Below are 25,756 nucleotides of genomic sequence, written 5' to 3'. Positions count from 1 at the left end.
AGAATCAACCTCCCCCATGGAACATGCTGCCAGATATTCAGGTAGATAACACACACACAAACAGAAGAACAGTAACAACATATATGTTTATACTTATCTGAACCTAGAACTTAATCCCATTTACAAATAAATGTAAAAGTAATCTGTGTATTATTTTAATACACTCTGAATTTTCCAGGAATGCTAATATTGTGTAAAAAGAGGAAAAGTTGTTATTTTGTTTTGCTTGGAACTTTGCCAAGAATTGTTCCTCATTCCAGAAAATCAACAATGACAATGCTTCCAATAATATTTGAGTCACCAATACATTTCATTAGCCTCCATTTAAGCTGGTCATTCATGATATATATACACATATGTGATTTATTATATAAATGCATTTATTATATACATGCATTCATTATATATATGTATATAAATATATATATATATATATATATATATATATATATATATATATATATTTTTTTTTTTTTGCCACATGGCATGCAGGATCTTAGTTCCCTGACCAGAGATCAAACCTGTGCCCCCTGCAGTGGAAGTGCAGAGTTGTAACCACTGAACCACCAGGGTAGTCCCATGATATATATTTTTGAATGATATATGTATTTAGTCCTTATTTTGAAATGTCAAATATAAAGTGTTGACTATATTTGGTTAAATATTATCTTATGTTCTGTAAAATCATTATAAGTAGATGCAAGCATCTGATTGCATCATGTTGTGTAATGTAGATGTGCCTGTGTACCTCCATATTGTAATACATATTATTTTCTAATAAATTACTTTTAATACTTTTAAAATACTATTAAAATACTTTTAATACTTTCTAATAAGTTTCTAAAAAACTACTTTTATTTCTCCTTTATATTACAGTTAGGGCATTGTATAGATTATTTGTAATATGTGTAATATTACACATTACATTACACATATTTGTAATATATGTAAGTTACATTATCTATGAGTTTCATGCCAGGATGAGTAAAGGAGACATTACAAAATATGTGTCTTGAAAAGAGGGTGTTGAGTTTGATAGAGTTGAGAACTACTAGTCTAATTTCTGGTCAATGAGAGGTCTGTGGAGGATCTTCAGGAAAATATTTTATTCTCCGATAAAAAAAAGAGAGGGGCTCTGCACCACTTTCCCTCCCTCTTTTGGAAGTTCTAGGACAACATAATGCTTCTGTATGATGCAGTCATCTTGCAACCAGGAGGCAACAAGTCTGAGAAACAAAAATTAAAATGCTGAGAAGTGTGGGGCCAAAAAACAAGAAGTATGGAACGAGCCTGGGTATTTGATGGTGTCACTATCTGTTGCACTAATCCTAGAACTGCCGGCTGTGGATAATTATAGGTCTGCATTGTTTAACCCACTGTTAGTCAGGTATTCTCTTGCACGCAGCTAAAAGTATCTAACCAAGATATGGAGAATACAGTAAATGGGCAATTACAATCAAGTATAATAAAGTGCTCTAATTGAAATAGAGGAAGATAGGGAAGCATTTCTTCACATTCCCAACCCAAACTGGGGGTTGGGGGGTTGTCAGTGAATATTTCCTGTAGGAAATACCTGGTCTAAGGCCTGAAGAATGAGTAGGGGGTTAGCAGGACAGGGCACAGGAGAGTGTTCCATATAGAGAGAACAGCAAGTGAAATACTACAGAGTGACAGAGCAATGATTCTGCCAGAAAGGAGGTTTCCTGAAAAAGGTATAAACAATAGGTATGAGATACCAGATCAAATCCTGACTCAGTCACTTGGTAACTGTAAGTTACTTAGCCTCTCTGAGTTCCAGTTTCATCATCATGAAAATGACAGTTATGGTAGTTCTCATGTCCTAGGGTCTTTTTGAGGAGAAGATTGTCACAATCATCTAGACAGGATATGTTCAAATCTAGACCTGGGTGGTTATAAAGGTGCATAAATAGAGGAAACATACTGGGGTTTGCTTCGACAAGGCTTGTTGAGTCAGTGTTTAAAGGGAGAGGGTACAGGATCAAGGATGATGTGTTGGTTTCTGGCATGGGTAACTGAGTGGTTGATGTGCCATTCACTGTTCCAGGCAATACAAAAGGAGTAGTGGATTTTAAGGGGGAAATTACAGGGTTCCGTTTTGCAGATTTTGAGTCTGGGGTGCCTGTGGGATGTGGAGGCATCCAATAGGTACTAGAATATACACCTCTGAGCTTAGGAGATGTGTTTGGGTTGCGGGTAGACAGGGAAGCAACAGCATATAACTAATAACTGAAACCAAAGGAGAAGGTGGGATGTGCCGGGACAAATGGTGAGAGGTGGTGTAAGGCCAGAGCCCTGAGGTATATGTAATACCCAGGACATTTAATGGCTGGGTAGAGGAAGAGGGGCCTGCGGAGGAAACTGAGACGGAGCACCCTTAAGGATAGGAAGAAAAAACAAGAAGTAGCGTCTGAGATCACGAAAGCTGATAGAAGAATATTTCTCAACAAGGGGAGAGATCAAGTAGAGTAAGAGTTGAGAAACGTGAGATTAACAAGTGGAGTTATGGCTGACCTTGACCAGAGGCGTTTCTAGGGGGTGGAAGGCAGATTGGAGAGAGATAAGGAGTGGGAGGGGAAGGACGAACACAAGCAGCTCTTTCTGCAAAGTTGGCTGCCAACGGGAGATAAGACGGCAGAGAAGAACGTAGGGACTTGAGGAGCGGAGGTGGAGGAGGGATGGAGGCTTAAGCATGATTAACTGCCACTGGGAAGGAGCCAGTAGAAAGGGAGAGACTGAAGCTACAGGAATGTAAGGAAAATTCATTCAACAATTAGTTGAGCGCTTCCTACGTGCCAGATCAGTTCTCCCATCCTCTCCAGAGAATACGCGTGTAGGCTACACATATGACAGGTTTAACCTAAGGCTTTATCTTCAAGGGAAAGAGGGTCTCAAGCTGTTTTTCGTAGGAGTTCCAATTCTGCCCCTCTGCCCCTCCCCCCACCCTACCCCCCACATCACCGGATACCCCGAAGGAGCCCCAACACCGCTGGATCTCACAACCTCAATTGGACACTTGAAGCCACAACTAACGGGTCTCTAAGAAGGCCAAACTAGTGACGCCAACGCCACAGCCTCCCCGGCGTTTCGCCCCAGCTCGCGAGAACAGAAGCGATTACGCAAGGAATCGCCTTCTGGCTGGCTCCGCCCCTTTCCTTTCTTTGTTTCCAAGCCCGAGGATCTCGCGAGAGTTGGGCGGCAAATCCCGCGAGCTGAGACCTGGGGCCGGTTCTGCGGCTCTCGCGGTGTTTGCGCGAGACTGCTCCTTTCCTGCTTCCCTTGCCGGTCCGGCTGCTTTCCTCCCCCTCTTCCCCGCCCGACCTCCCCCTCCTTCCCCCGCGGGCCCCCTCCCCGCAGGGATAATATGGTCTCCGGCGATGGACGCCCCAAGTGCAGGTTAGTTTCAGTTCACCGACTGGATCTGGCAGCTGGAGACGCGCGCTGCCCCGGCCCCGAGTTCTTTGCTTCTCTCTCCTGGAGTTTCTCGGCCGGCGCCGGGGCCCTCCGGGCTCAGGTTGTGCTCCCTTGGGGCCTGCCTGCTGGGCCGCACTCTCTGCGCCCAGGCCTCGAGGGCCCGGCCTCGCCGCCCTCGCCCCTCAGCGTGACCCCACCAAGGGCCGTCCGCTCCGCCGCTGGCCTTGACCCGTGCCGGCCTCGGCCCGTTGGCCACTGCTGGCTGCCAGCGGCTTCTCGGTACTCCTCAGTAGCATTAGGGTCGAGGAAAGGCCCACCATCTTCTCCCCGCCCCCCATTTGTAAGAGATGAGGGTGGGGGCTAGTGTCTCCTTGGTGGCGTCTCACGTAGCTAGTTGTTTATTCCGCTGTCCAGCCTCGAGCCCCTCCCTCTCTCTTTGCCTTTAGAAGCAGAGGTGGGGGGTGGTCAAGGCCGAACACTGGTCAGCCAGTTCTCGGACCATTTATTGCAGCGCTGGATCTCCTCCCCCCATCCACCTCCCTCGCTTAATCCTCAGTAAAAAAGGGAAAACATTATATAGTCTCAAAAAGTGAACAGTGCTTATCGCTTCTCATTTCGGACCAAGGTCCTAGCAGTGTTGGGGGTCCTGCCCACCTACTGCAGTGAATCTGCACAAAAGATCTGAAGGTTCTTTAACCTCAAGGCTGCCTCCCCGCCACTTCCCCCAAGAACCTTAGGAGCTGGGGCACATTCAAATAAGTCCCCTGGGTCTTTGACTTTGTAGTTAAGCTTCAATTCGTACAAAACCAGAAAGACGTGTGTTTTAGGGAGAATCTGCTAATTTACCCAGATATTTTGTTGTTCACCTTTACCTTTAGTCTTAAGGCCTGTGAAGGTCTTACCTGATAAGTTGTTTGTTTTGGTTTGGTTTTGGTTTTATTCCTGTTGTTGAATGCTGTGTAAAAGTCCATCTTTTGGTTATTTTTTTAAAAATCAGTTCTTCTAACATAATTGTGGCGTTGTCCTGTCTGTATTTATGCAATTTTCAGGACATGTCTTCACAAAACATGCCTATTCATCCTTTAAATCATTCTTATTGTCCCTTTCTAGGTATTCTTTATTATCACATTTTCAGGAGTTAATTATTTTACTTTCTAGGTATTCTTGTCCCTTTCTAGGTATTCTTTATTATCACATTTTCAGGAGTTAATTATTTTACCAGTTTTTATTTGACAAGGGTCATGGCTTAGAGTTTTACTATCCAATACAGTGGATACCAGCCACATGTGACTATTTAAATTTAAATTAATTAAATAAAATTAAAAACTCTGTTCCTCAGTCGCTGTAACCACATTTCAAGTGCTCAATGGCCACGGCTACCTATAGAAAATATAGGTAATATAGCGCAAATATAGAAAATTTGCGCCATTACAGAAAATTCTTTTGGACAAAGCCGGTTTCTAGGTATTTTCACTTTGAATAAGGTAATTTGTAGCAGTGTTTAATGAAAGTATAATTTTTTTTTTCAGGATATGCCTTTGAGTACCTTATTGAGACATTAAATGACAGTTCACGTAAGAAGTTCTTCAATGTACCTAGACTTGGAGGCACCAAGTATGGTAATGTTGCTTAAATTTTCTTGGATTTGTTTAGTTTCTAATAATAAAAATGCATTTGTTGAGCTGAGTTGAAGAAATTTTAAATTTATTCCCACCATGTCGTAGCAGGTACACCTACACATACGTCTAACATTTTAAAAGCTTCTTGGGCTAGCTTTTGTTTGAGGAGGATGTAAGCCCATACCATAGCTTCTCATTTTAAAATCTAAGTTAGTTTAGTAATGATTTTTACCCCCAAGAAATTACTAGTACAATTTTAAAAACAACAGAAACCTGCCGGATGATATTCTAGAGCTATTAAATGTATATTTTAATTTTCCAAGTGAACAGTGCCACTATCCTTTGAATAGGAATCATCAGCAGGGCCCACTGATTTGAGTTGTTGACCAGGGCATGGTTTGCCCTGGCTTGTGCCCTGACACTCTTGGCAGACCTTTGCAGGCGCCTGACCAGGATCAAACCTTTCACTGAGATTTCAGAAGAGTGAACTTGGCGGAACCTCAGAGTATTGGATGGAAGTCTTTACTTTTTGACCACTGAGTAATTTTCTCAACCAGGCCGGTGAAGGGAAGACCTGTTTGGAAGAGTGATTTAGATTATTCTTTTCTGACTTTTCAGTGAAAAGAAAAATTAAATGCCAAATCTGTTGCAGTTTTGGAGGGAGCTTTTCCTTAACCTTGGTTATGTTTTTGTTTTTGTTTTTTCCTTCTTCTTGTGTTACTTAAGAAGATTGCTTTTGTGATTTTTCTGTAGATTTTGGTGGGTTTAAATGTTCTAGACTAGCAGTATTTTCTTGTACATTCTGAGAAGATTTGGATATTTTAGAGTATATTTTGGAGAAGATCCCTATCCTAGAATTAGGTTGCCATTTAAAAATAAACAGTTCACCAAAATCCTTTCTTTACCTTGCATGTTTAGTTGCTGTGATTTGTATTGAGAGGTTGGTCTTTTCTTAGTGCCATGTGTCTTTCATTCACATTTATTTTATTTCTTCACTGAAGATGAGTTTGTATTAATTTTGAAAAGGGAACAGCTAAGTTGATTATATACAAGAAAGATCTTTTATTTCCCTTCTCTCAAATATCTAGTGATTCTGGCCTGGAAGTTTCTTAACCCACATTTTATAGTTTAGTAAAGTAAAAGAACATATATGAGGATGTTTTTTAATTTGAGTATAAGTTCTTTCTATGGATAATTTGTGGAAATGTGCCTACTTGAAGATAGCCTGTATTTCCCAAATGCAGGAAATCAGTGGGAAACTATCAAAACAACTGTAAAATGCATTGAAAGAGTGATTAATAAAGTAAGAGCTATATTATCTCTGGAAAATAAGCTGTCACAGGCATCTGTACATAACTGAGTTCCAGAGTACCAGGGTTTTTATAACCATGATAAATTAATAAGAGAATACCTGTAAATACAAATGCCTTTAAAACAGAAATTTGGTGGTTTTTTTTTTTAATATTTATTTATTTATTTTTATTTTATGGCTGTGTTGGGTCTTCGTTTCTGTGCAAGGGCTTTCTCCAGTTGTGGCAAGTGGGGACCACTCTTCATCGCGGTGCGCGGGCCTCTCACCATTGTGGCCTCTCTTGTTGTGGAGCACAGGCTCCAGACGCGCAGGCTCAGTAATTGTGGCTCACGGGCCTAGTTGCTCCGCGGCATGTGGGATGCTTCCCAGACCAGGGCTCGAACCCGTGTCCCCTGCACTGGCAGGCAGACTCTCAACCACTGCGCCACCAGGGAAGCCCCCAGAAATTTGGTTTTTATTTCTGTGGGGTTAAAACATTGTTTTTAATAGAATGGTTTTATGAGAGGTTTATTAAGTAATTACCTAAATAATTTCTTAGTAATTACTTAGTAGGGAATAAAATTTGAAAGAAGAATTGACTTTGAAAGAAAGGAGCAACTTGAGTAGAAAAACAAAAAATCCTTGCTGCATTTTTGGAGGGACCAGATTGAATGGCCTCCCAGACATGTGCTTAGGAGACATTGCTTTGGTAATCACCAGGGTTCTGGACCACTGCCCTCTCTGCTTCCCACATTCGGATGCCTACCAGGCTGAGAATCACAGTTGTAGTGAGTAACTTAATGAAGGGCAAGTGTTCTAGCTCTCTTATATGTTGGTGAGGAAAGATAGTTGAGAGCGCTCTTCGAAGCTCCCTGCGAACTGTATCAGGAATGCCTGCAGCTGCAAGGAACCGAAAACCTACTGTACAGTGACTCTAACAAATAGGGGTTTATTTTTCTCACCTAACAAGAAGTCTGGATGTGGACATACTGGGACTGTATAGCACCAACATCAGCAAGGACCTAGGCTTCTCACTTTTTTCTGTTTTGCTTTCATTTTTGGGGTTGCAAATAGCTGATGTACCTGCATTAGGTCCATGTTCTAGGCAGCTGGAAGAGCAAAACAGAAAGAAAAGCCCACCCCAGGAGCTTTCGCCTGTATCTCCTTGGCCAAAATGTCATCTCCACTCTCGGCTTTAAAGGCTGAAAGATGGTGTATTTAGCTTTCTGGATTTTGCAGTAGAGAAAGACAAGGGAGAAGTGGTTGAAGTGGTTGGGAGTGAGTAGTGAGTGAACTAGCCTAGACTATCTGCCTCACTAACAGTACCTTCCCTTATTAAGTCTGTCTTTAGATAGAATACAACACAAATTACTTGATTTCTCCTTTTTTATTGCCATTTTATCTTTTTGCTTCCCAAGTTTATACTCAAGGTTTTTTTTTTTTTAAAATTAGTTAATGCCAGCTGTTTCCTTAGTCAGTAGTTCTCAAACTTCAGTGTGCATCAGGATCAGCTGGAGGCTTGCTGGGCCCCATCTCCGGAGTTCTGATCTGGGGTAGAGACTGAAAATTTGGATTTCTAACAAGTTGCCAGGTGATACTGATGCTACTGGCTTGGGGCCATATTTTGAGAGCCACTTAGTCTTTTTTTTTTTTTTTTTTTTGGCTGCGTTGGGTCTTCGTGGCTGCGCAGGGGCTACTCTTTGTTGTGGCGCATGGGCTTCTCATTGCAGTGGCTTCTCTTGCTGCAGAACACGGTCTCTAGGCGCTCGGGCTTCAGTAGTTGTGGCATGCGGGCTCAGTAGTTGTGGCTTGCGGGCTCTAGAACGCAGGCTCAGTAGTTGTGGCGCACGGGCTTAGTTGCTCCGTGACATGTGGGATCTTCCCAGACCAGGGCTCAAACCCGTGTCCCCTGCATTGGCAGGTGGATTCTTAACCACTGCGCCACCAGGGAAGTCCTATACTCAGAGTATCTTTATGGAAGTGGGCATATGGTACACGTTGACCACATTTTAAACTTTCATAATTTCACTAGTGGCAAAATCTCTTTTTAATGATCTGGAGCTGCCTGTCTGGCACTCCAGTGCATTGACTACAACCTTAGAGATTTTGAGTGACTCTCTTAAGTAGATCTCTGAATTTGAAAATATACCTGGTTCCAAGGAAGAGAGAAATCACTGTTGCCTGGAATAGTCAGAGACTGCTTTCTGAAGGAAGGAGGACTTGAATTGATGTTAAACAGAGGGATCACAGAGGCCAGTCAACACTTGGGGAATTAGAATGACCAGCAAGCATAATGGAAAATGAGTAAGGGGGAAGACAGTGAAGAGACTGGCCTGGCTCTAGTGAAACATATTTTAGAGAGTAGCTGTTATTGGGCAAGAGGGCCTTCAGCCTGGTGTAAAGCCTCAGGCCCCTTTCTTTATCTCAGGTTATCTCATTCATCTTTCCTTTTTCCTTCCTAACTGCTTGCTTTTTAACCATGGTACTGCTTAGTCCTGTAGTAGAGCCAAGACTTGGTTTTCCAAATCCTACCTTGTAATCTCTGAAAGAAAATCTGTATTTAATTTTTTAGGAGAGTTTTTATTTTAAGAAATTAGGTTGGGATTGGTAATCAAAGACAAAAACATTATAGGTAGTGTAGAAACAGTTTCATTTTTACGTGCATATACAAATATATGTAAATGTGCTACTTAACAAAAAATACAGTATATATTGTTTTGTAACCTTTTTTTATTTAGTATATCATGAACATCTTTCCATGTCATTGAATACAAGTATCCCTTGCTATCTGAATCTGTTCGGTTTCTGAGTCAGGGATTATGAGTTTGAGTAGAAGGGGATACCTGTACTTTTCTACAGCTTCTACTGTACTGGCTGCACGGTATTACCTATATGAATGCATCATGGTTTAGTTAGCAGATCTTTGAATATTGAGGTTACCAACTTTTCCCTATTTATAAATAAAGCCGCTGTGTGTGTGTAGTAGTTAAATTTGCATGCAACCTTATTATATAGTTACCGGTTGAAAGTATTGTTTCCTCCACCCGCATCACTTTTCTTTTTCACTTTTACTGTATATGTACTGTCTTTTCCAGTCTTTGTCCTTGAATATAAGGAACAGAAACTCACTTAACTCAGCACTCAAGAAAGAAGATGCTGTTAACAGTTTCCAAACATCCAAAGGCAAAGGAAGAAAGCACAGTCAGGCCTCTTGGGAACTAGAATTTCTAAGCCAGAGGCTGTTCTTTCTGTCACCTGTTTCTTTTTGAAGATCTACTCTCCAGTCTTCTGTCTCCACAGCCCACTTTACTTATTGGTATTGTGTAATACCCAGTATAGCCACTACCAGCCATTCTTTGTGTGTTATGATTAGCTTACCAGCCAGTTAAGACTGTATCTCTAGATGACTTTTTCTCCTATTGTTTTAACCTATAGTTAACCTGTGGTTTGGCTGGGCAAGTCAGGCGTCTGTTGCTGGTCAGTTATCTTGCTGGTAGGAACACAAGTCCATATTTTCTAATCTTGTCTCTTCCATGGACTCTGGAAAGGGCTGTAAGTTCGGTAAGCAATGAAATCGTTTGCTTGTAATGTTTACACACAATACATAACTTTCTAAGGATTACCTTTACCTAATGTGATTCTATTCCATCTACAATCATGCACTCACCAACCCTCCACATTTTGTCCAACGGTCTGTTGGTTTTAACTGTGCTTTTGTAGACAATTTCTATTCTAGATTAGGTCCTTTTGGTAGCAGAGAACAGACACCCACTAGCTCAAGTGAAGAAAGAATTATTGTAATGATACAGAGCTCCCGGGCAAATGAAAGGTGGCTGTATCTCAAGAAAATGGGCAATGAGCCAGAAGTGAGGGAGCTCTATATTTTTTCTTTCAGGGCTTCAGATTCCTGGCCCTCCTCCACTCTTCTGCTCCCTCTACTTCACTGCAGACAAGCTGCCTCTGCCTATTAACTTTTTACATGGCCACAAATGGCAACCTCTGTCTCTAGCTTAGCTCTTAACAACTTTCTGCTTCAGCCTGTGTTCTGATTGCAAATTCCTGAGAGAGGAATCTATATTTTTTCCACCAGGCTGTTGGTCATTCACCTGCCAAGGGGTTGGCTCTTGCTTCAGCACTGTAGCCAGGGAGGTAATGGGGCACTGAGCACTGTCCATTTCATGGATGGCGGTTTGGACAAGCACCATGAAGTATGCCTGTTATGTCAGCAGATAGTGCTAGATGACATGCTTACCAGGAGCAAATGAGAAGAGTGAGTGTGTCTGTACCTTTATCAATAATAGATATTATTTTTCTGGTTTTCTCTACCTTTGTCAGTGCGTGAAAAAAAAAATCTTAAAGAAGCAGGAATCTGTTTTCTCTTTCTGCCTTCTTGGACTCTCCATGGCGATATTAAAAAACAAAACAAAACAAAAAAACAAAGGTCAGAGTTCTTTATTGGAAATCAGTTCCATTCCAGCCTGGTACCAGTTAGAGATATAAACAGTACCTTGACTAGTGAGACATGGGTGTGAGTTAATCCTGTTGCAAAGTCTGGGGTTACAGGGCCTTCTAGAACAGTTTCTTAATCTTTTCTCCAGGCTCCTGGCCTTGAACAGGGTTTTTAGGTTTACCCTAAAGCTACTCTACCAGTCTCCTTGCTTTCTTAGCCTGGACTCCAAAGATAGCCTCCTTGAGGCTTTAGGCAGGCCTAGAGTGTTTGAGTGTTTCCCCCTTTCCATCAGTCTTCAGTGTATTTCTCTTTCATATTTAGTTTATCTAAAGCCTGTTGTTAATATTGATATTTCCTATGGGTAATTTCTCCATCTACTGTTTAAACCTGGAATTAATCACTTTTGAGAAATAACAAAACCCTTTTACATTATCTGTCTTCACTACATTGCTTTATGTTAGGCAGGGAGGATAGTTTTATGCACATGAGGAAAATGAGGCTAAAAATCTCAGTAATATGCCTAAGGTCACATAGTTTCTAAGTGAGGAGATCTGGTCTTAGACTCTTATCTTCTGACTTCAGACCAACACTTTTCCCCCCTTAATACCATTCTGTTTCCCAGCTTAATAAGGGCAGTAATAAAGTGCTAGTGTTTATTGATTATTTACTATATCCATTCTATAAGTTCTGTTATTACCCACTTGGCCAGGGTCCCGCTACTAAGTACCATTACCTAATAAATGATAGAGGAGAAACTTGATCAAAAATCTGAGATTCCGAAGTCTATGCTTGTAAAACTGCTACACTGGGGGTTGTATGCTCATGCTTATAAGGACCATAGAGGCACCATAAACAAGTGAAATGGCCCTGGCTGGAATTGTGGCAAGCAGGAGAGCAAATGCCCTATATAAAAGAGTAGGTGCTACTCAGTTCCAGCAGAAATGTGAGGTTGGTGTTGTAAAACTTTCTATTTATCTTAAGCCAGAAATTTGGATATTCATGTAAAAAAATCTCTGGTTTTTCAGTGTTGGCAATTAAACTTTAAAATGTTAAAACTGTGTAGAACAAATGAAACACATCTGCAGGCCAACAGTTTGCGACCTCTGCACTGAGAGATAAATTATATTGCCTAATCATAGTAGCAGCCACTTAGCCTTGAGTGGAAAGATCTACTGTCCTGGAAACCTGGATATGCCTTTCATCAGCTGCCTCCCATGTAAAATAGCAGACCTCGGCATCTTTTTTTAAAGCCTGAACCACCTCTTGGATCTTAAACTGAGTAATTGATCAAAAGGATATCTGTTGTTAGCAATTCATTTCAGAAGTATGATAACACACATTGTCGTACTTTTTCAGTTTAAGTCACAGGCTTGTTCTGGTTCCCCACATGTCTTTTTGATTACCTATCTTTAGAGGATTAGCTTTCCAGATTCATAGGATTCTGGAAATTCCTGGTTACAAGAGGTGGTATTAATCCAGCCCAGTTTTCTATTGATACTTGGTGCATGCATCTCTCAACAATGCTGTTTAATTCATTCAGCTAAGATTGAGTACTCACATGTTTCTGGCGAGTGAAAGATGGCTAAGATAGCATCTTTGTGCTAAAGAAAGCACACAGTTTAGTAATGGAAAATGTAAGTACAGTGCCTTAGTATGTTGTAGCAGTCTCAGTCCAATCAGGACATAGAATAGGGGAACTTTAATGTAAATAATTATTAACTGTGATAAAAGAGTAATTGTAAGATGTAAGGAAATTCTTTATGGTACCTGTAGGGCTGACAGAGAATACCCAAGGAAGGAAAAATTGGAAGGGGGTCAGGTACCATTGGAGAAGGTGTGGTTCAGCTCATTAGATCGCAGAGAAGTTTGCTGGTTTGGTCAGACTGGAGCTGGTCTGGAGTTGCTGGGCAGGCAGTAGGCCGTCATCTTGAGTACATGCAGGGGAGTAGGCAACCAGCAACTGGTACTGTGAACGTGTATTGAGAGAACAGATGCTGGCAGGGGCAAGAGCCCTTCATGATGCATGGGACACATGGGGGCTTGCAGAAGCAGCAGCAGCTCGTTGTGTGACCCTCCAGGCAGCTTGCAAGGGAAGTCCACGCAGTGGCAGGGTAAAAGGGTCTTCTGCGTGGAGCGTCTTGGTCCAGGTTCTGGCACAGGCAGGAGGAGTCTTTCAGAGTGCACAGCTTCATAGGAGCTCTGGTTCCCGTGTTGAAAGGGCTACGGTGATAATAACAAATGTGCATGTCTGTATTTTTTATATATTGTATAATAAAATGTGTCCACATTTGGAAGATCTGCATAACTCAGTGAACCTTTATTTCTCAAAGATCTTCAGTGAACACAGTGAGCAGAGAGTGGTGGGACAAGATAATGAGCAGACAGGCTTATTACTTCATTCATTTTTGAGAAAATGTCTGCCAGATATCCATATTTGAATAATCATAGTTGGTCATTTGTTCTTTCAAGTGAAAATGGTGTTCTTTGGAAAAAGTGGCTAATTTAGCTTGTCATTCAGTCATACAAGTGTTTTTCCCTTGAACAACGATGGTACTGTGGTTTTGAGCAGAAATGCTATATACACTTCATTGTTGTCACACAGAATATTGAGAATTGACCTCAGTGGTTGAGATTTAATAAAATTAACTTTTTCTGCTTTGTCAAGGACATTTTTTTTTTCCTTTTTTTTTTTTTTTTAATCAGTCATCAATTTTATACACATCACTGTATACATGTCAATCCCAATTGCCCAATTCAGCACACCACCATCCCCACCCCACTGCAGTTTTCCCCCTTGGTGTCCATACGTTTGTTCTCTACATCTGTGTCTCAACTTCTGCCCTGCAAACCGCTTCATCTGTACCATTTTTCTAGGTTCCACATACATGCGTTTATATACGATATTTGTTTTTCTCTTTCTGACTTACTTCACTCTGTGTGACAGTCTCTAGATCCATCCATGTCAAAACAAATGACTCAATTTCGTTCCTTTTTATGGCTGAGTAATATTCCATTGTATATATGTACCACAACTTCTTTATCCATTCGTCTGTCGATGGGCATTTAGGTTGCTTCCACGACCTGGCTATTGTAAATAGTGCTGCAATGAACATTGGGGTGCATGTGTCTATTTGAATTACAGTTTTCTCTGGGTATATGCCCAGTAGTGGGATTGCTGGGTCATATGGTAATTCTAGTTTTAGTTTTTTAAGGAACCTCCATATTGTTCTCCATAGTGGCTGTATGAATTTACATTCCCACCAACAGTGCAAGAGGGTTCCCTTTTCTCCACACCCTCTCCAGCATTTGTTGTTTGTAGATTTTCTGATGGTGCCCATTCTAACTGGTGTGAGGTGATACCTCATTGTAGTTTTGATTTGCATTTCTCTAATAATTAGTGATGTTGAGCAGCTTTTCATGTACTTCTTGGCCATCTGTATGTCTTCTTTGGAGAAATGTCTATTTAGGTCTTCTGCCCATTTTTGGATTAGGGTGTTTGTTTCTTTAATATTGAGCTGAATGAGCTGTTTATATATTTTGGAGATTAATCCTTTGTCCGTTGATTCGTTTGCAAATATTTTCTCCCATTCTGAGGGTTGTCTTTTCGTCTTGTTTATGGTTTCCTTTGCTGTGCAAAAGCTTGGAAGTTTCATTAGGTCCCATTTGTTTATTTTTGGTTTTATTTCCATTACTCTAGGAGGTGGATCAAAAAAGATCTTGCTGTGATTTATGTCAAAGAGTGTTCTTCCTATGTTTTCCTCTAAGAGTTTTATAGTGTCCAGTCTTACATTTAGGTCTCTAATCCATTTTGAGTTTATTTTTGTGTATGGTGTTAGGGAGTATTCTGATTTCATTCTTTTACATGTAGCTGTCCAGTTTTCCCAGCACCACTTATTGAAGAGACTGTCTTTTCTCCATTGTATATCTTTGCCTCCTTTGTCATAGATTAGTTGACCATAGGTGCATGGGTTAATCTCTGGGCTTTCTATCTTGTTCCATTGATCTATGTTTCTGTTTTTGTGCCAGTACCATATTGTCTTGATTACTGTAGCTTTGTAGTATAGTCTGAAGTCAGGGAGTCTGATTCCTCCAGCTCCATTTTTTTCCCTCAAGACTGCTTTGGCTATTTGGGGTCTTTTGTGTCTCCATACAAATTTTAAGATGATTTGTTCTAGTTCCGTAAAAAATGCCATTGGTAATTTGATAGGGATTGCATTGAATCTGAAGATTGCTTTGGGCAGTACGGTCATTTTCACAATATTGATTCTTCCAATCCAAGAACATGGTATATCTCTCCATCTGTTGGTATCATCTTTAATTTCTTTCATCAGTGTCTTATAGTTTTCTGCATACAGGTCATTTGTCTCCCTAGGTAGGTATATTCCTAGGTATTTTATTCTTTTTGTTGCAGTGGTAAATGGGAGTGTTTCCATAATTTCTCTTTCAGATTTTCCATCATTAGTGTATAGGAATGCAAGAGATTTCTGTGCATTAATTTTGTATCCTGCAACTTTACCAAATTCATTGATTAGCTCTAGTAGTTTTCTGGTGGCATTTTTAGGATTCTCTATATATAGTATCATGTCATCTGCAAAGTGACATTTTTACTTCTTCTTTTCCAATTTGTATTCCTTTTATTTCTTTTTCTTCTCTGATTGCCGTGGCTAGGACTTCCAAAACTATGTTGAACAATACTGGTGAGAGTGGACATCCTTGTCTCGTTCCTGATGTTAGAGGAAATGCTTTCAGTTTTTCACTGTTGAGAATGATGTTTGCTGTGGGTTTGTCGTGTATGGCCTTTATTATGTTGAGGTAGGTTCCCTCTGTGCCCACTTTCTGGAGAGTTTTTATCATAGATGGGTGTTGAATTTTGTCAAAAGCTTTTTCTGCATCTATTGAGATGATCATATGGTATTTATTCTTCAATTTGTTTTTTTTTTTTTTAATATTGGCTATATTCCCCATGTGGTAAAATATATCCTTATAGCTTTTTTTTTTTTTTTTTTTATGGCTATGTTGGGTCTTCGTTTCTGTGCGAGGGCTTTCTCTAGTTACGGCAAGGGGGGGGCCACTCTTCATCGCGGTGCGGGGGCCTCTCATTATCGCGGCCTCTCTTGTTGCGGAGCACAGGCTCCAGACGTGCAGGCTCAGCAATTGTGGCTCACGGGCCTAGTCGCTCCGAGGCATGTGGGATCCTCCCAGGCCAGGTCTCGAACCTGTGTCCCCTGCATTGGCAGGCAGACTCCCAACCTCTGCGCCACCAGGGAAGCCCTTCAATTCGTTAATATGGTGTATCACATTGATTGATTTCCGTATATTGAAGAATCCTTGCATCCCTGGGATAAATCCCACTTGATCGTGGTGTATGATCCTTTTAATGTGTTGTTGGATTCTGTTTGCTAGTATTTTGTTGAGGATTTTTGCATCTATATTCATCAGTGATATTGGTCTGTAATTTTCTTTTTTTGTAGTGTCTTTGGTTTTGGTATCAGGGTGATGGTGGCCTCATAGAATGAGTTTGGGAGTGTTCCTTCCTCTGCAATTTTTTGGAAGAGTTTGAGAAGGATGGGTGTTAGCTCTTCTCTAAATGTTTGGTAGAATTCACCTGTGAAGCCATCTGGTCCTGGACTTTTGTTTCTTGCAAGATTTTTAATCCCAGTTTCAATTTCATTACTTGTGATTGGTCTGTTCATATTTTCTATTTCTTCCTGGTTCAGTCTTGGAAGGTTATACCTTTCTAAGGATTTGTCCATTTCTTCCAGGTTGTCCATTTTATTGGCATAGAGTTGCTTATAGTAGTCTCTTAGAATGCTTTTTATTTCTGTGATGTCTGTTGTACCTTCTCCTTTTTCATTTCTAATTTTATTGATTTGAGTCCTCTCCCTCTTTTTCTTGATGAGTCTAATGGCTTGATGGCTAATGGCTTATCAATTTTGTTTATCTTCTCAAAGAACCAGCTTTTAGTTTTATTGATCTTTACTGTTGTTTTCTTTGTTTCTATTTCATTTATCTCCGCTCTGATCTTTATGATTTCTTTCCTTCTGCTAACTTTGGGTTTTGTTTGTTCTTCTTTCTCTAGTTCCTTTAGGTGTAAGGTTAGATTGTTTACTTGAGATGTTTCTTGTTTCTTTAGGTTGGCTTGTATAGCTATAAACTTCCCTCTTAGAACTGCTTTTGCTGCATCCCATAGGTTTTGGATCGTCGTGTTTTCATTGTCATTTGTCTCTAGGTATTTTTTGATTTCCTCTTTGATTTCTTCAGTGATCTCTTGGTTATGTAGTAACGTATTGTTTAGCCTCCATGTGTTTGTGTTTTTTACGTTTTTTTCCCTGTAATTCATTTCTAATCTGATAGCATTGTGGTCAGAAAAGATGCTTGATATGATTTCAATTTTCTTAAATTTACTGAGGCTTGATTTGTGACCCAAGATGTGATCTATCCTGGAGAATGTTCCATGCGCACTTGAGAAGAAAGTGTAATCTGCTGTTTTTGGATGGAATGTCCTATAAATATCAATTAAATCTATCTGGTCTATTGTGTCATTTAAAGCTTCTGTTTCCTTATTTATTTTCATTTTGGATGATCTGTCCATTGGTGTAAGTGAGGTGTTAAAGTCCCCCACTATGATTGTGTTACTGTCGATTTCCTCTTTTATAGCTGTTAGCAGTTGCCTTATGTATTGAGGTGCTCCTGTGTTGGGTGCATATATATTTATAATTGTTATATCTTCTTCTTGGATTGATCCCTTGATCATTATGTAGTGTCCTTTCTTGTTTCTTGTAACATTCTTTATTTTAAGGTCTATTTTATCTGATATGAGTATTGCTACTTCAGCTTTCTTTTGATTTCCATTTGCATGGAATATCTTTTTCCATCCTCTCACTTTCAGTCTGTATGTGTCCCTAGGTCTGAAGTGGGTCTCTTGTAGACAGCATATATATGGGTCTTGTTTTTTGTATCCATTCAGCAAGCCTGTGTCTTTTGTTTGTTGCATTTAATCCATTCACGTTTAAGGTAATTATCGATATGTCTGTTCCTATGACCATTTTCTGAATTGTTTTGGGTTTGTTTTTGTAGATCCTTTTCTTCTCTTGTGTTTCCCACTTAGAGAAGTTCCTTTAGCATTTGTTGTAGAGCTGGTTTGGTGGTGCTGAATTCTCTTAGCTTTTGCTTGTCTGTAAAGCTTTTGATTTCTCCATCAAATCTAAATGAGATCCTTGCCGGGTAGAGTAATCTTGGTTGTAGGTTCTTCCCTTTCATCACTTTAAGTATATCATGCCACTCCCTTCTGGCTTGTAAAGTTTCTGCTGAGAAATCAGCTGTTAACCTTATGGGAGTTCCCTTGTATATTATTTGTCGTTTTTCCCTTGCTGCTTTCAATAATTTTTTTTGTCTTTAATTTTTGTCAATTTGATTACTATGTGTCTCAGCGTGTTTCTCCTTGGGTTTATCCTGTATGGGACTCTCTGTGCTTCCTGGACTTGGGTGGCTATTTCCTTTCCCATGTTAGGGAAGTTTTCGACTATAATCTCTTCAAATATTTTCTCTGGTCCTTTCTCTCTCTCTTCTCCTTCTGGGACCCCTATAATGCGAATGTTGTTGCATTTAATGTTGTCCCAGAGGTCTCTTAGGCTGTCTTCATTTCTTTTCATTCTTTTTTCTTTATTCTGTTCCACAGCAGTGAATTCCACCATTCTGTCTTCCAGGTCACTTATCCGTTCTTCTGCCTCAGTTATTCTGCTATTGATTCCTTCTAGTGCAGTTTTCATTTCAGTTATTATATTGTTCATCTCTGTTTGTTTGTTCTTTAATTCTTCTAGGTCTTTGTTAAACATTTCTTGCATCTTCTCGATCTTTGCCTCCATTGTTATTCTGAGGTCCTGGATCATCTTCACTATCATTATTCTGAATTCTTATTCTGGAAGGTTGCCTATCTCCACTTCATTTAGTTGTTTTTCTGGGGTTATATCTTTTTCCTTCATCTGGTACATAGCCCTCTGCCTTTTCATCTTGTCTATCTTTGTGTGAATGTGGTTTTTGTTCCACGGGCTGCAGGATTGTAGTTTTTCTTGCTTCTGCTGTCTGCCCTCTGGTGGTTGAGGCTATCTAAGAGGCTTGATGGGAGGCTCTGGTGGTGGGTAGAGCTGACTGTTGCTGTGGTGGTCAGAGCTCAGTAAAACTTTAATCCACTTGACTGTTGATGGGTGGGGCTGGGTTCCCTCCCTGTTGGTTGTTTTGCCTGAGGCAACCCAACACTGGAGCCTACCTGGGCTCTTTGGTGGGGCTAATGACAGACTCTGGGGGGGCTCACGTCCAGGAGTACTTCCCAGAACTTCTGCTGCCAGTGTCCTTGTCCCCATGGTGAAACAGAGCCACCCCCCACCTCTGCAGGAGACCTTCCAACACTAGCAGGTAGGTCTGGTTCAGTCTCCCCCCGGGGTCACTGCTCCTTCCCCTGGGTCCCAATGCACACACTATTTTGTGTGCACCCTCCGAGAGTGGGGTCTCTGTTTCCCCCAGTCCTGTCGAAGTCCTGCAATCAGTTCCCACTAGGCTTCAAAGTCTGATTCTCTATGAATTCCTCCTCCCGTTGCTGGACCCCCAGGTTGGGAAGCCTGACGTGGGGCTCAGAACCTTCACTCCAGTGTGTGGACTTCTGTGGTGTAAGTGTTTGCCAGTCTGTGAGTCACCCACCCACCAGTTATGGGATTTGATTTTACTCTGATTGCGCCCCTCCTACCGTCTCATTGTGGCTTCTCCATTGTCTTTGGATGTGGGGTATCTTTTTTGGTGAGTTGCAGCGTCTTCCTGTCAATGATTGTCCAGCAGCTAGTTGTGATTCTGGTGTTCTCGCCAGAGGGAGTGAGAGCACGTCCTTCTACTCCGCCATCTTGGTTCCTCCCCCAAGGACATTCTTAAGTGAAACTGGTATTTTGCCTGAAAATGAACGATACAGTGAGTACAAGTACAATTTGGTGCCACTGCTTTGAGTCCTGCTAAGGCATCAGCAGTTTTATCCACTATTGTATTTGAACCTTCAGCACATATGTCAAAATGGTGGAAAAAGCAAATAATGTCTTAGTTGACCTTACAGATTCCCTGAAAGAGTTTCAGGGCCCCCCAGGAGTCCAGGGACCACACTTTGAAAACCACTGGTATGGGGCATGTATGGAGATAGAAAGATGAACTAAAGAATCTGGGTGAGAGATGACATAGTGGTGACTTGTACTAGTTTTAGTGGTGGTGGTGATAGAAGTAGACAAACTCAAAAGATATATGAGAGAGGTGTCAAGGATGTTGCCTAGATGCTTTGGCCTAAGCATCTGGGTGGAAGGTGGTGCCGTTTACTGAGCTAGGGAACACAGAGATGGTAGTGATATGGGACAGGGGCAGAGGGGAAATCAGAGTTCAGTTTAGGTACTAGTGAATTTGGGAACATATCAGTATTCAAGTAGAGATGTTTGTGAGGCAATTAGCTGCATGGTTCTGGAGCTCAGAAGACAGATCTGGACTGTAGAAAAATCTTTTGGAGTTATTGGTGTAGAGATAGTCCATTGAAGCCATAGGATCAGTTAAAACTCCTGAGAGGAGACGATATGGAGTGAGAAAAGAAATAAGCCTAGATATGAACTCTGAGGAACTCCTACATTTAAAGACCAGGTAAAGGAGTAGAGGTCAGCCAGGAAACCGAAACAGTACTGCTAGAAAGTGTTGAGAACTGTAAAAGTGCCAAAATTTCACTCTCCTTGTAAGTTAAACTGACAGTTTCATAGATGCTGGCAGAAGACACAAAACTCTTGGATCAGAGACAGTGGACAGTTTATTACCCATAGCAAAGCAGTGTGCTTGGTACCAACATTTGTTGAAGAGGGCCAGGTAATACCTGCACACAGAGATTGTGTTACAGAAAAGGAAGTCTGACTTAGGGAACCCAAATCTCTTATAATGGACAGTAAGCATGCCTGCCCTTTGCTCCAGAAAGAGACCCTATTTTTATCTTCCAAGGCTATTCACTATATTAACATCTTTTTCAAGATAGCCTGGAACAAAGGCAGTCATTGCTTCTGCTTGCAGGTAAGGCAGAAATGTGAGATTGGAGACATGGAGAATGGTATTGTGAAAGCCAGTAGAAAGAGTGTTTCAAGAAGGAGGAAATTGTTAGCTCCATTTAGTATTGTTGAGAGAATATTGAAACTCTAGTTAGAGCTGTTTCATTGATATTTTAAGAAATCAGATTGGGCTGGGCTGAAGAGTGAATGGAAGTGTAGAAGTATAAAATGAAATGTGTAGAAAAGTGGACATTGGGAATATAGGTGACTCTTTCAAAAAACTTGGTTGAGAGTTTGAAGAAAATAGTACTTGGAAGCTGTGTGTGTGTGTACACACGTGTGTGTGTGTGAAACTGGGGCTAGAGACTTCAAATGCTGATGGGAAGAATCCAGTTGAGGGATAGATTACAGAAGAAGGAGAGAGAATTGATGACTCATGGGTCCTAAAATGTATCACTGGGAATTGGATGTGGAGCTCCTATAAAAGTTGGCATTTAGGAGGAGGAGGTCCACAGCTGCCTTCTTAACTGGGAAAAGGATAAATCGAGAGGTATCTAGGCTTGTGTGTAAAGTAGGAGGAAGTGAAGATAGGAACTATTAGTTTTTATTTATCTAGGAGGTAGGAAGTGGGGCTAGATCCTGTAGGAGGCAAATAGAGATTCGTTTTTAAGGAGAGTAGTTGAAAGTATGAGTGAATTATTGTGGAGTGTGGGAAAACAAGCAGATCAGAGAAACAAAGTAGAATTTCTGAGTGAATGGTGAGGACCCAACTGAGGTTGTAATCGTGTATTTATATTGGTACCAGTTTCTCTGGTTGATATTTTAGGGATTTGTTTTTTCCTTCCTCCTCCTTTACACATCACCACCAATAAAACCACAGTGAACTACTTCGCAACCACTAGAATGGGTATTATATAAAAAACAGACAATAACAAATGTTGGGAAGGATATGGAGAAATGAAGTCACTTCGTACACTGCTGGTGGGAATGTAAAGTGGTGTGGCCACTTTGGAAAATAGTTTGACAGTTTCTTAAAACATTAAACATAAATTTAACATATGACCCAGCAATTCCATTCTTAGGAATCTACCCAAGAGAAATAGAAACGTTTTCTACACCAAGATTGGCAAATGAATCATCTCAGCAGCATTATTCATAATAGCTGAAAATTTGAAACAATCTAGATGTCCTTCACTGGGTGAATGGATAGACAAACTTTGGGATAGCCATACAATGGAATACTCTTAAGCAATAAAAAGAAATTAACTATAGATACATGCTACAACATGGACAGACCTCAAAAGCATGCTCAGTGAAATAAGCCAGCCACAGGAGACCTTATTGGATGATTCCATTTGTATGAAATATCCAGAAAAGACAAAGCTATAGAGACAGAGTAGATCAGTAGTTTCCAGGTGTAGGCAAGGAGAGGACAGGGATTAACAGCAGATGGGCATGAGGAATCTAATTAAGTGATGAAGTATTCTAAAACTGATTTATGGTGCTGATTGTACAACTTAGTAAATTTGCTAAAAAAAAATCATTGAATTGTATCCTTGGAAAGGGTGAATTATGTGTAAAATATGCCTCAATGAAGTTTTAAAAAGAAAGAACAGTTCTTCATAAGTGGGAAAGTGATGTGGGGTTCACCAACTGAAAGGACAAAACAGGTTGGTGTTTTGGTGTTTTGATGGACAGATAGGATAAAAGAACAAAGGGGAAAAAGTGTACAGTTTGGGGAAAGGAGAGATTTGACCACATAGAACCTAAACTGCTTATGTGAGGGGAGGTACAGACAAGCAGGTGCTGATGGATAAGGGAGAAAGTAAGTCCTCATGGTGTTGAAGAACAGGTGTGAGAATGGGGATCAGAGAGGTTTGGAGAAGGAACTTTTACGATGGTATAATTGGAGCATGAGATAGTATGTGGTGGGGGGCCATAGGGAGAATAGGGAAGAAGAAAGAGATTAAGGGCCTTGGTGAACTTTGTGCCTGATCCAGAGTGGGGATATGGAATTAATATTGCTAAAAACAAACTAGAGCACATGTGTCCATTTTTCCACACCTGCTAGCTTATTCTCTACTGTTAGGGCTCTGGAGTATCTACCTATAGATTTACTTTAAGGATTAAATGAGATAATGTAGGTAAAACACATTGATATTTTCTCCTTAGTAGATCCTAAGTAAATAACTGTAGACATTACTGTTTAAAAAGTTGAGGAAGAGAATTGTATCAGTTTTCCCTCACTACATAATACATTAAACCAAAAGCTTTGTGGTTAAAGCATTAGTAAACATTTATTATCTCACAGTTTCTGTGGGTCAGAAATTGGAAAATGGCTTAGTTGAATAGTTCTGGCTCAGGATCTCTCATGAGGTTACAACAGGGGTTAGTTGGGGCTGCAGTCATCCGAAGGCCTGACTGGAACTAGAGGATCTGCTTCTAATGCGGCCCATTCACACATGGCTGGCAAGTCAGTGCTTGCTGTTGGCACAGAGGCCTCAGTTTTGCTCCACATGAGCCTCTCATCAGTGCTGCTTGATTGTCCTTGTAACAGGCTGCCAGCTTCTCGCAGAGTGAGCAGTCTGAGAGAGGAAGGCTAATGCTGGAATACTTTTATAACCTAGCCTTAGAAGTCACACACTGTCATGGACCTAGAAATTATCATACTAAGTGAAGTAAGACAGAGAAAGACAAATACAGTATGTTATCACTTATATGTAGAATCTAAAAGAATGATACAAATGAACTTTTTTACAAAACAAATAGACTCACAGACATAGAAAACAAACTTATGGTTACCATTGGGGAAAGGGCAGGGGAGAGGGATAAATTAGGAGTTTGGGATTAGCAGATATGTACTACTATATATAAAATAGATAAACAACAAGCACCTACTGTATAGCACAGGGAGCTAGATTCAATATCTTGTAATAAACCATAATGAGAAATACATCTATATCTATATCTGAGTCACTTTGCTGTATACCGGAAACTCATACAACAGTGTAAATCAACTATACTTCAGTGAAAGAGAGAGAGAGAGAGAGGAAGAAAGTCCTCCACTGTCATTTCTGCCATACTCTTGGTAATACAAACAACTGATCTTCAGTGTAGGCTATGTGAGAGCATGAATGCCAGGAGGTGAAGATTACTGGTATCATCTTGGAGGCTGGCTACCACAGAGAGAAATAAGAAATAAATTGTTTTTGTTTGGGGGAGAGGGTGTTTATTTGCATCTTCCCTTGCTGTAGGCCTCTAGTAGTTATTATGAAATTAGACAAATCTGCAAGTTAGTGCTCCTTAGTGACAAAATGTCCAGTTAACATTTGTGATTCTTTTTTTCTTAGCACACTCTTGTCTGATAATTGCTTTTTAATTTAATATTAATTTTCAAATGATAGAGTTAAAAAACAGTAAGACCACCGAAATTATAACCAAAAGAGTAACCCTGCCCCAAATTTCTACTCTGCAGAGAATACTTATTTTTAATTCTTTTGACTATTTGTTTTGGTAATGTCCTCCATATTATTAAATAGCCTTGCTTATACAGCTGTTTCTTGATTTTTCCATTTTAGACTTTACTTTTTACTATGGAAAATGAGAATTTGGCGCTTTTCTTCTCCCCTACATATATCCCATGTACCTCTTCCTAGTATAGTTATAATTTTTGGTTAAATCAATGTTCAGTGCTTATATTATGACTGTAAATATTCTCAGCCAATCCATGTAGTAAATGATGATTGCATCTCGTTTCTCTTGCAACTTTGTATTTTTTTCCTGGAATTAACGACTGTCTTTTTTTGTTTGCTTAGTTTTCTATGTCTTTATCAATACTTCATCTCCAAACTCTCCAAAAGAACTAAACTCCTTTTGGTATAATCAGGTAATCTATCAATTAATTTTTTTCCCTTCTCTTAGCAGCATACCATCTGGACTCCATCTTCTATTGCACTGTGGCTTACACGGTGTTGCCCTAGAAGAGTCTCTGCGCTTTCCTGTGTCAGAGACTATTTCCTAGATTTCATGATTTTTTATTTTCCACTTACTTCCTTGTTTTATAGAACATATCCCAGTAGCTTCCTAAGAAAGGGTGCCTGAGAAGTAAATTTTTGAGACGTTGCCTGATTAATTGATAGTTTACCTGTTTACAGATTTCTAGGTTGGAAATTATTTTCTCTTGGAATTTTGAAGGTATTGTTACATTGCCTTCTAGTTTCTTACACTCCTCTTAAGAAATTGCAGGCTATCCTGATTCCTAGTCTTTGTTTCTGATTGCCTTTCCCCTATGTAGACATTTAGTTTCAGCTTTCTCTATTCTGCTCAGTCCATTACCAGTCAACCAAGGACTATTTTCCAAAATTTTGTTAGTTTTGCTTCTGTTTCTTTCTTTGTTCTTGTGAGTTTATAATTTTTTAATTTCTTTACTATTATCTTAGTGGGTTGCAGGAGAGAGTGGAGATAATTACTGGTGTTTATTTTACCATATTTTACTAGAAATCTGACAAAATGCTTTTTATGAAGATGTTTAAAACAAAAAATATTCCTGAGATTGTTTTTCCAGAATAATTAACCAAAGTTAATTTTGTGTTTGCTTCTGGGATAATATTTTACTTCTCATCATTTCCAAATGTTCTGTTAAAAAAAAAATGTCCCCCCTGTCATTCCTCTTGGCTTTGGGGGCTTCATTATGTTTTTCATTGAGGTAAGAATGGAAACTAATATTTGTTAAGTACCTACTGTTTGTCATAATATGTTTGTTTGAGGGTTTTACATGTACTAGATAGATGCTGAGGTAAGATATTCTTCACATATATTAGGTAGCTGGCATTCCCAATTTAAATGAGAAAATGCATCAACTTGAGTTGCTTTCCAAAGGTCATACCTATTGTAAATAGCAAATACTGGCTTTGAA

At 40.2% G+C, this 25,756-nt stretch overlaps 1 protein-coding gene and 1 long non-coding RNA gene across 2 annotated transcripts in view; one reads left to right on the top strand and one right to left on the bottom strand.

Moving 5' to 3' along the window:
* Positions 1-3,209: 3,209 nt before the first annotated feature.
* Positions 3,210-25,756, top strand: part of IREB2 (iron responsive element binding protein 2) — a 62,397-nt gene continuing 39,850 nt past the window's right edge. Inside the window, exons 1-2 of the mRNA XM_082452621.1 lie at positions 3,210-3,414; positions 4,962-5,051. Coding sequence (XP_082308747.1) covers positions 3,396-3,414; positions 4,962-5,051 — 109 coding nt within the window. The 5' untranslated portion in view covers positions 3,210-3,395. The remainder of the gene's footprint in view (positions 3,415-4,961; positions 5,052-25,756) is intronic.
* Positions 10,779-25,756, bottom strand: part of LOC309656371 — a 214,753-nt gene continuing 199,775 nt past the window's right edge. Inside the window, exon 2 of the long non-coding RNA XR_014261306.1 lies at positions 10,779-19,690. This is a non-coding gene — a long non-coding RNA (uncharacterized lncRNA). The remainder of the gene's footprint in view (positions 19,691-25,756) is intronic.

Source organism: Balaenoptera physalus (genome assembly GCF_965194825.1).
Source record: "Balaenoptera physalus genome assembly, chromosome: 2".
In the NCBI taxonomy this organism is placed as follows: domain Eukaryota; kingdom Metazoa; phylum Chordata; class Mammalia; order Artiodactyla; family Balaenopteridae; genus Balaenoptera; species Balaenoptera physalus.
Note: the sequence above shows the minus strand (reverse complement) of the source record. Positions and strands in the feature narration are given on the sequence as shown.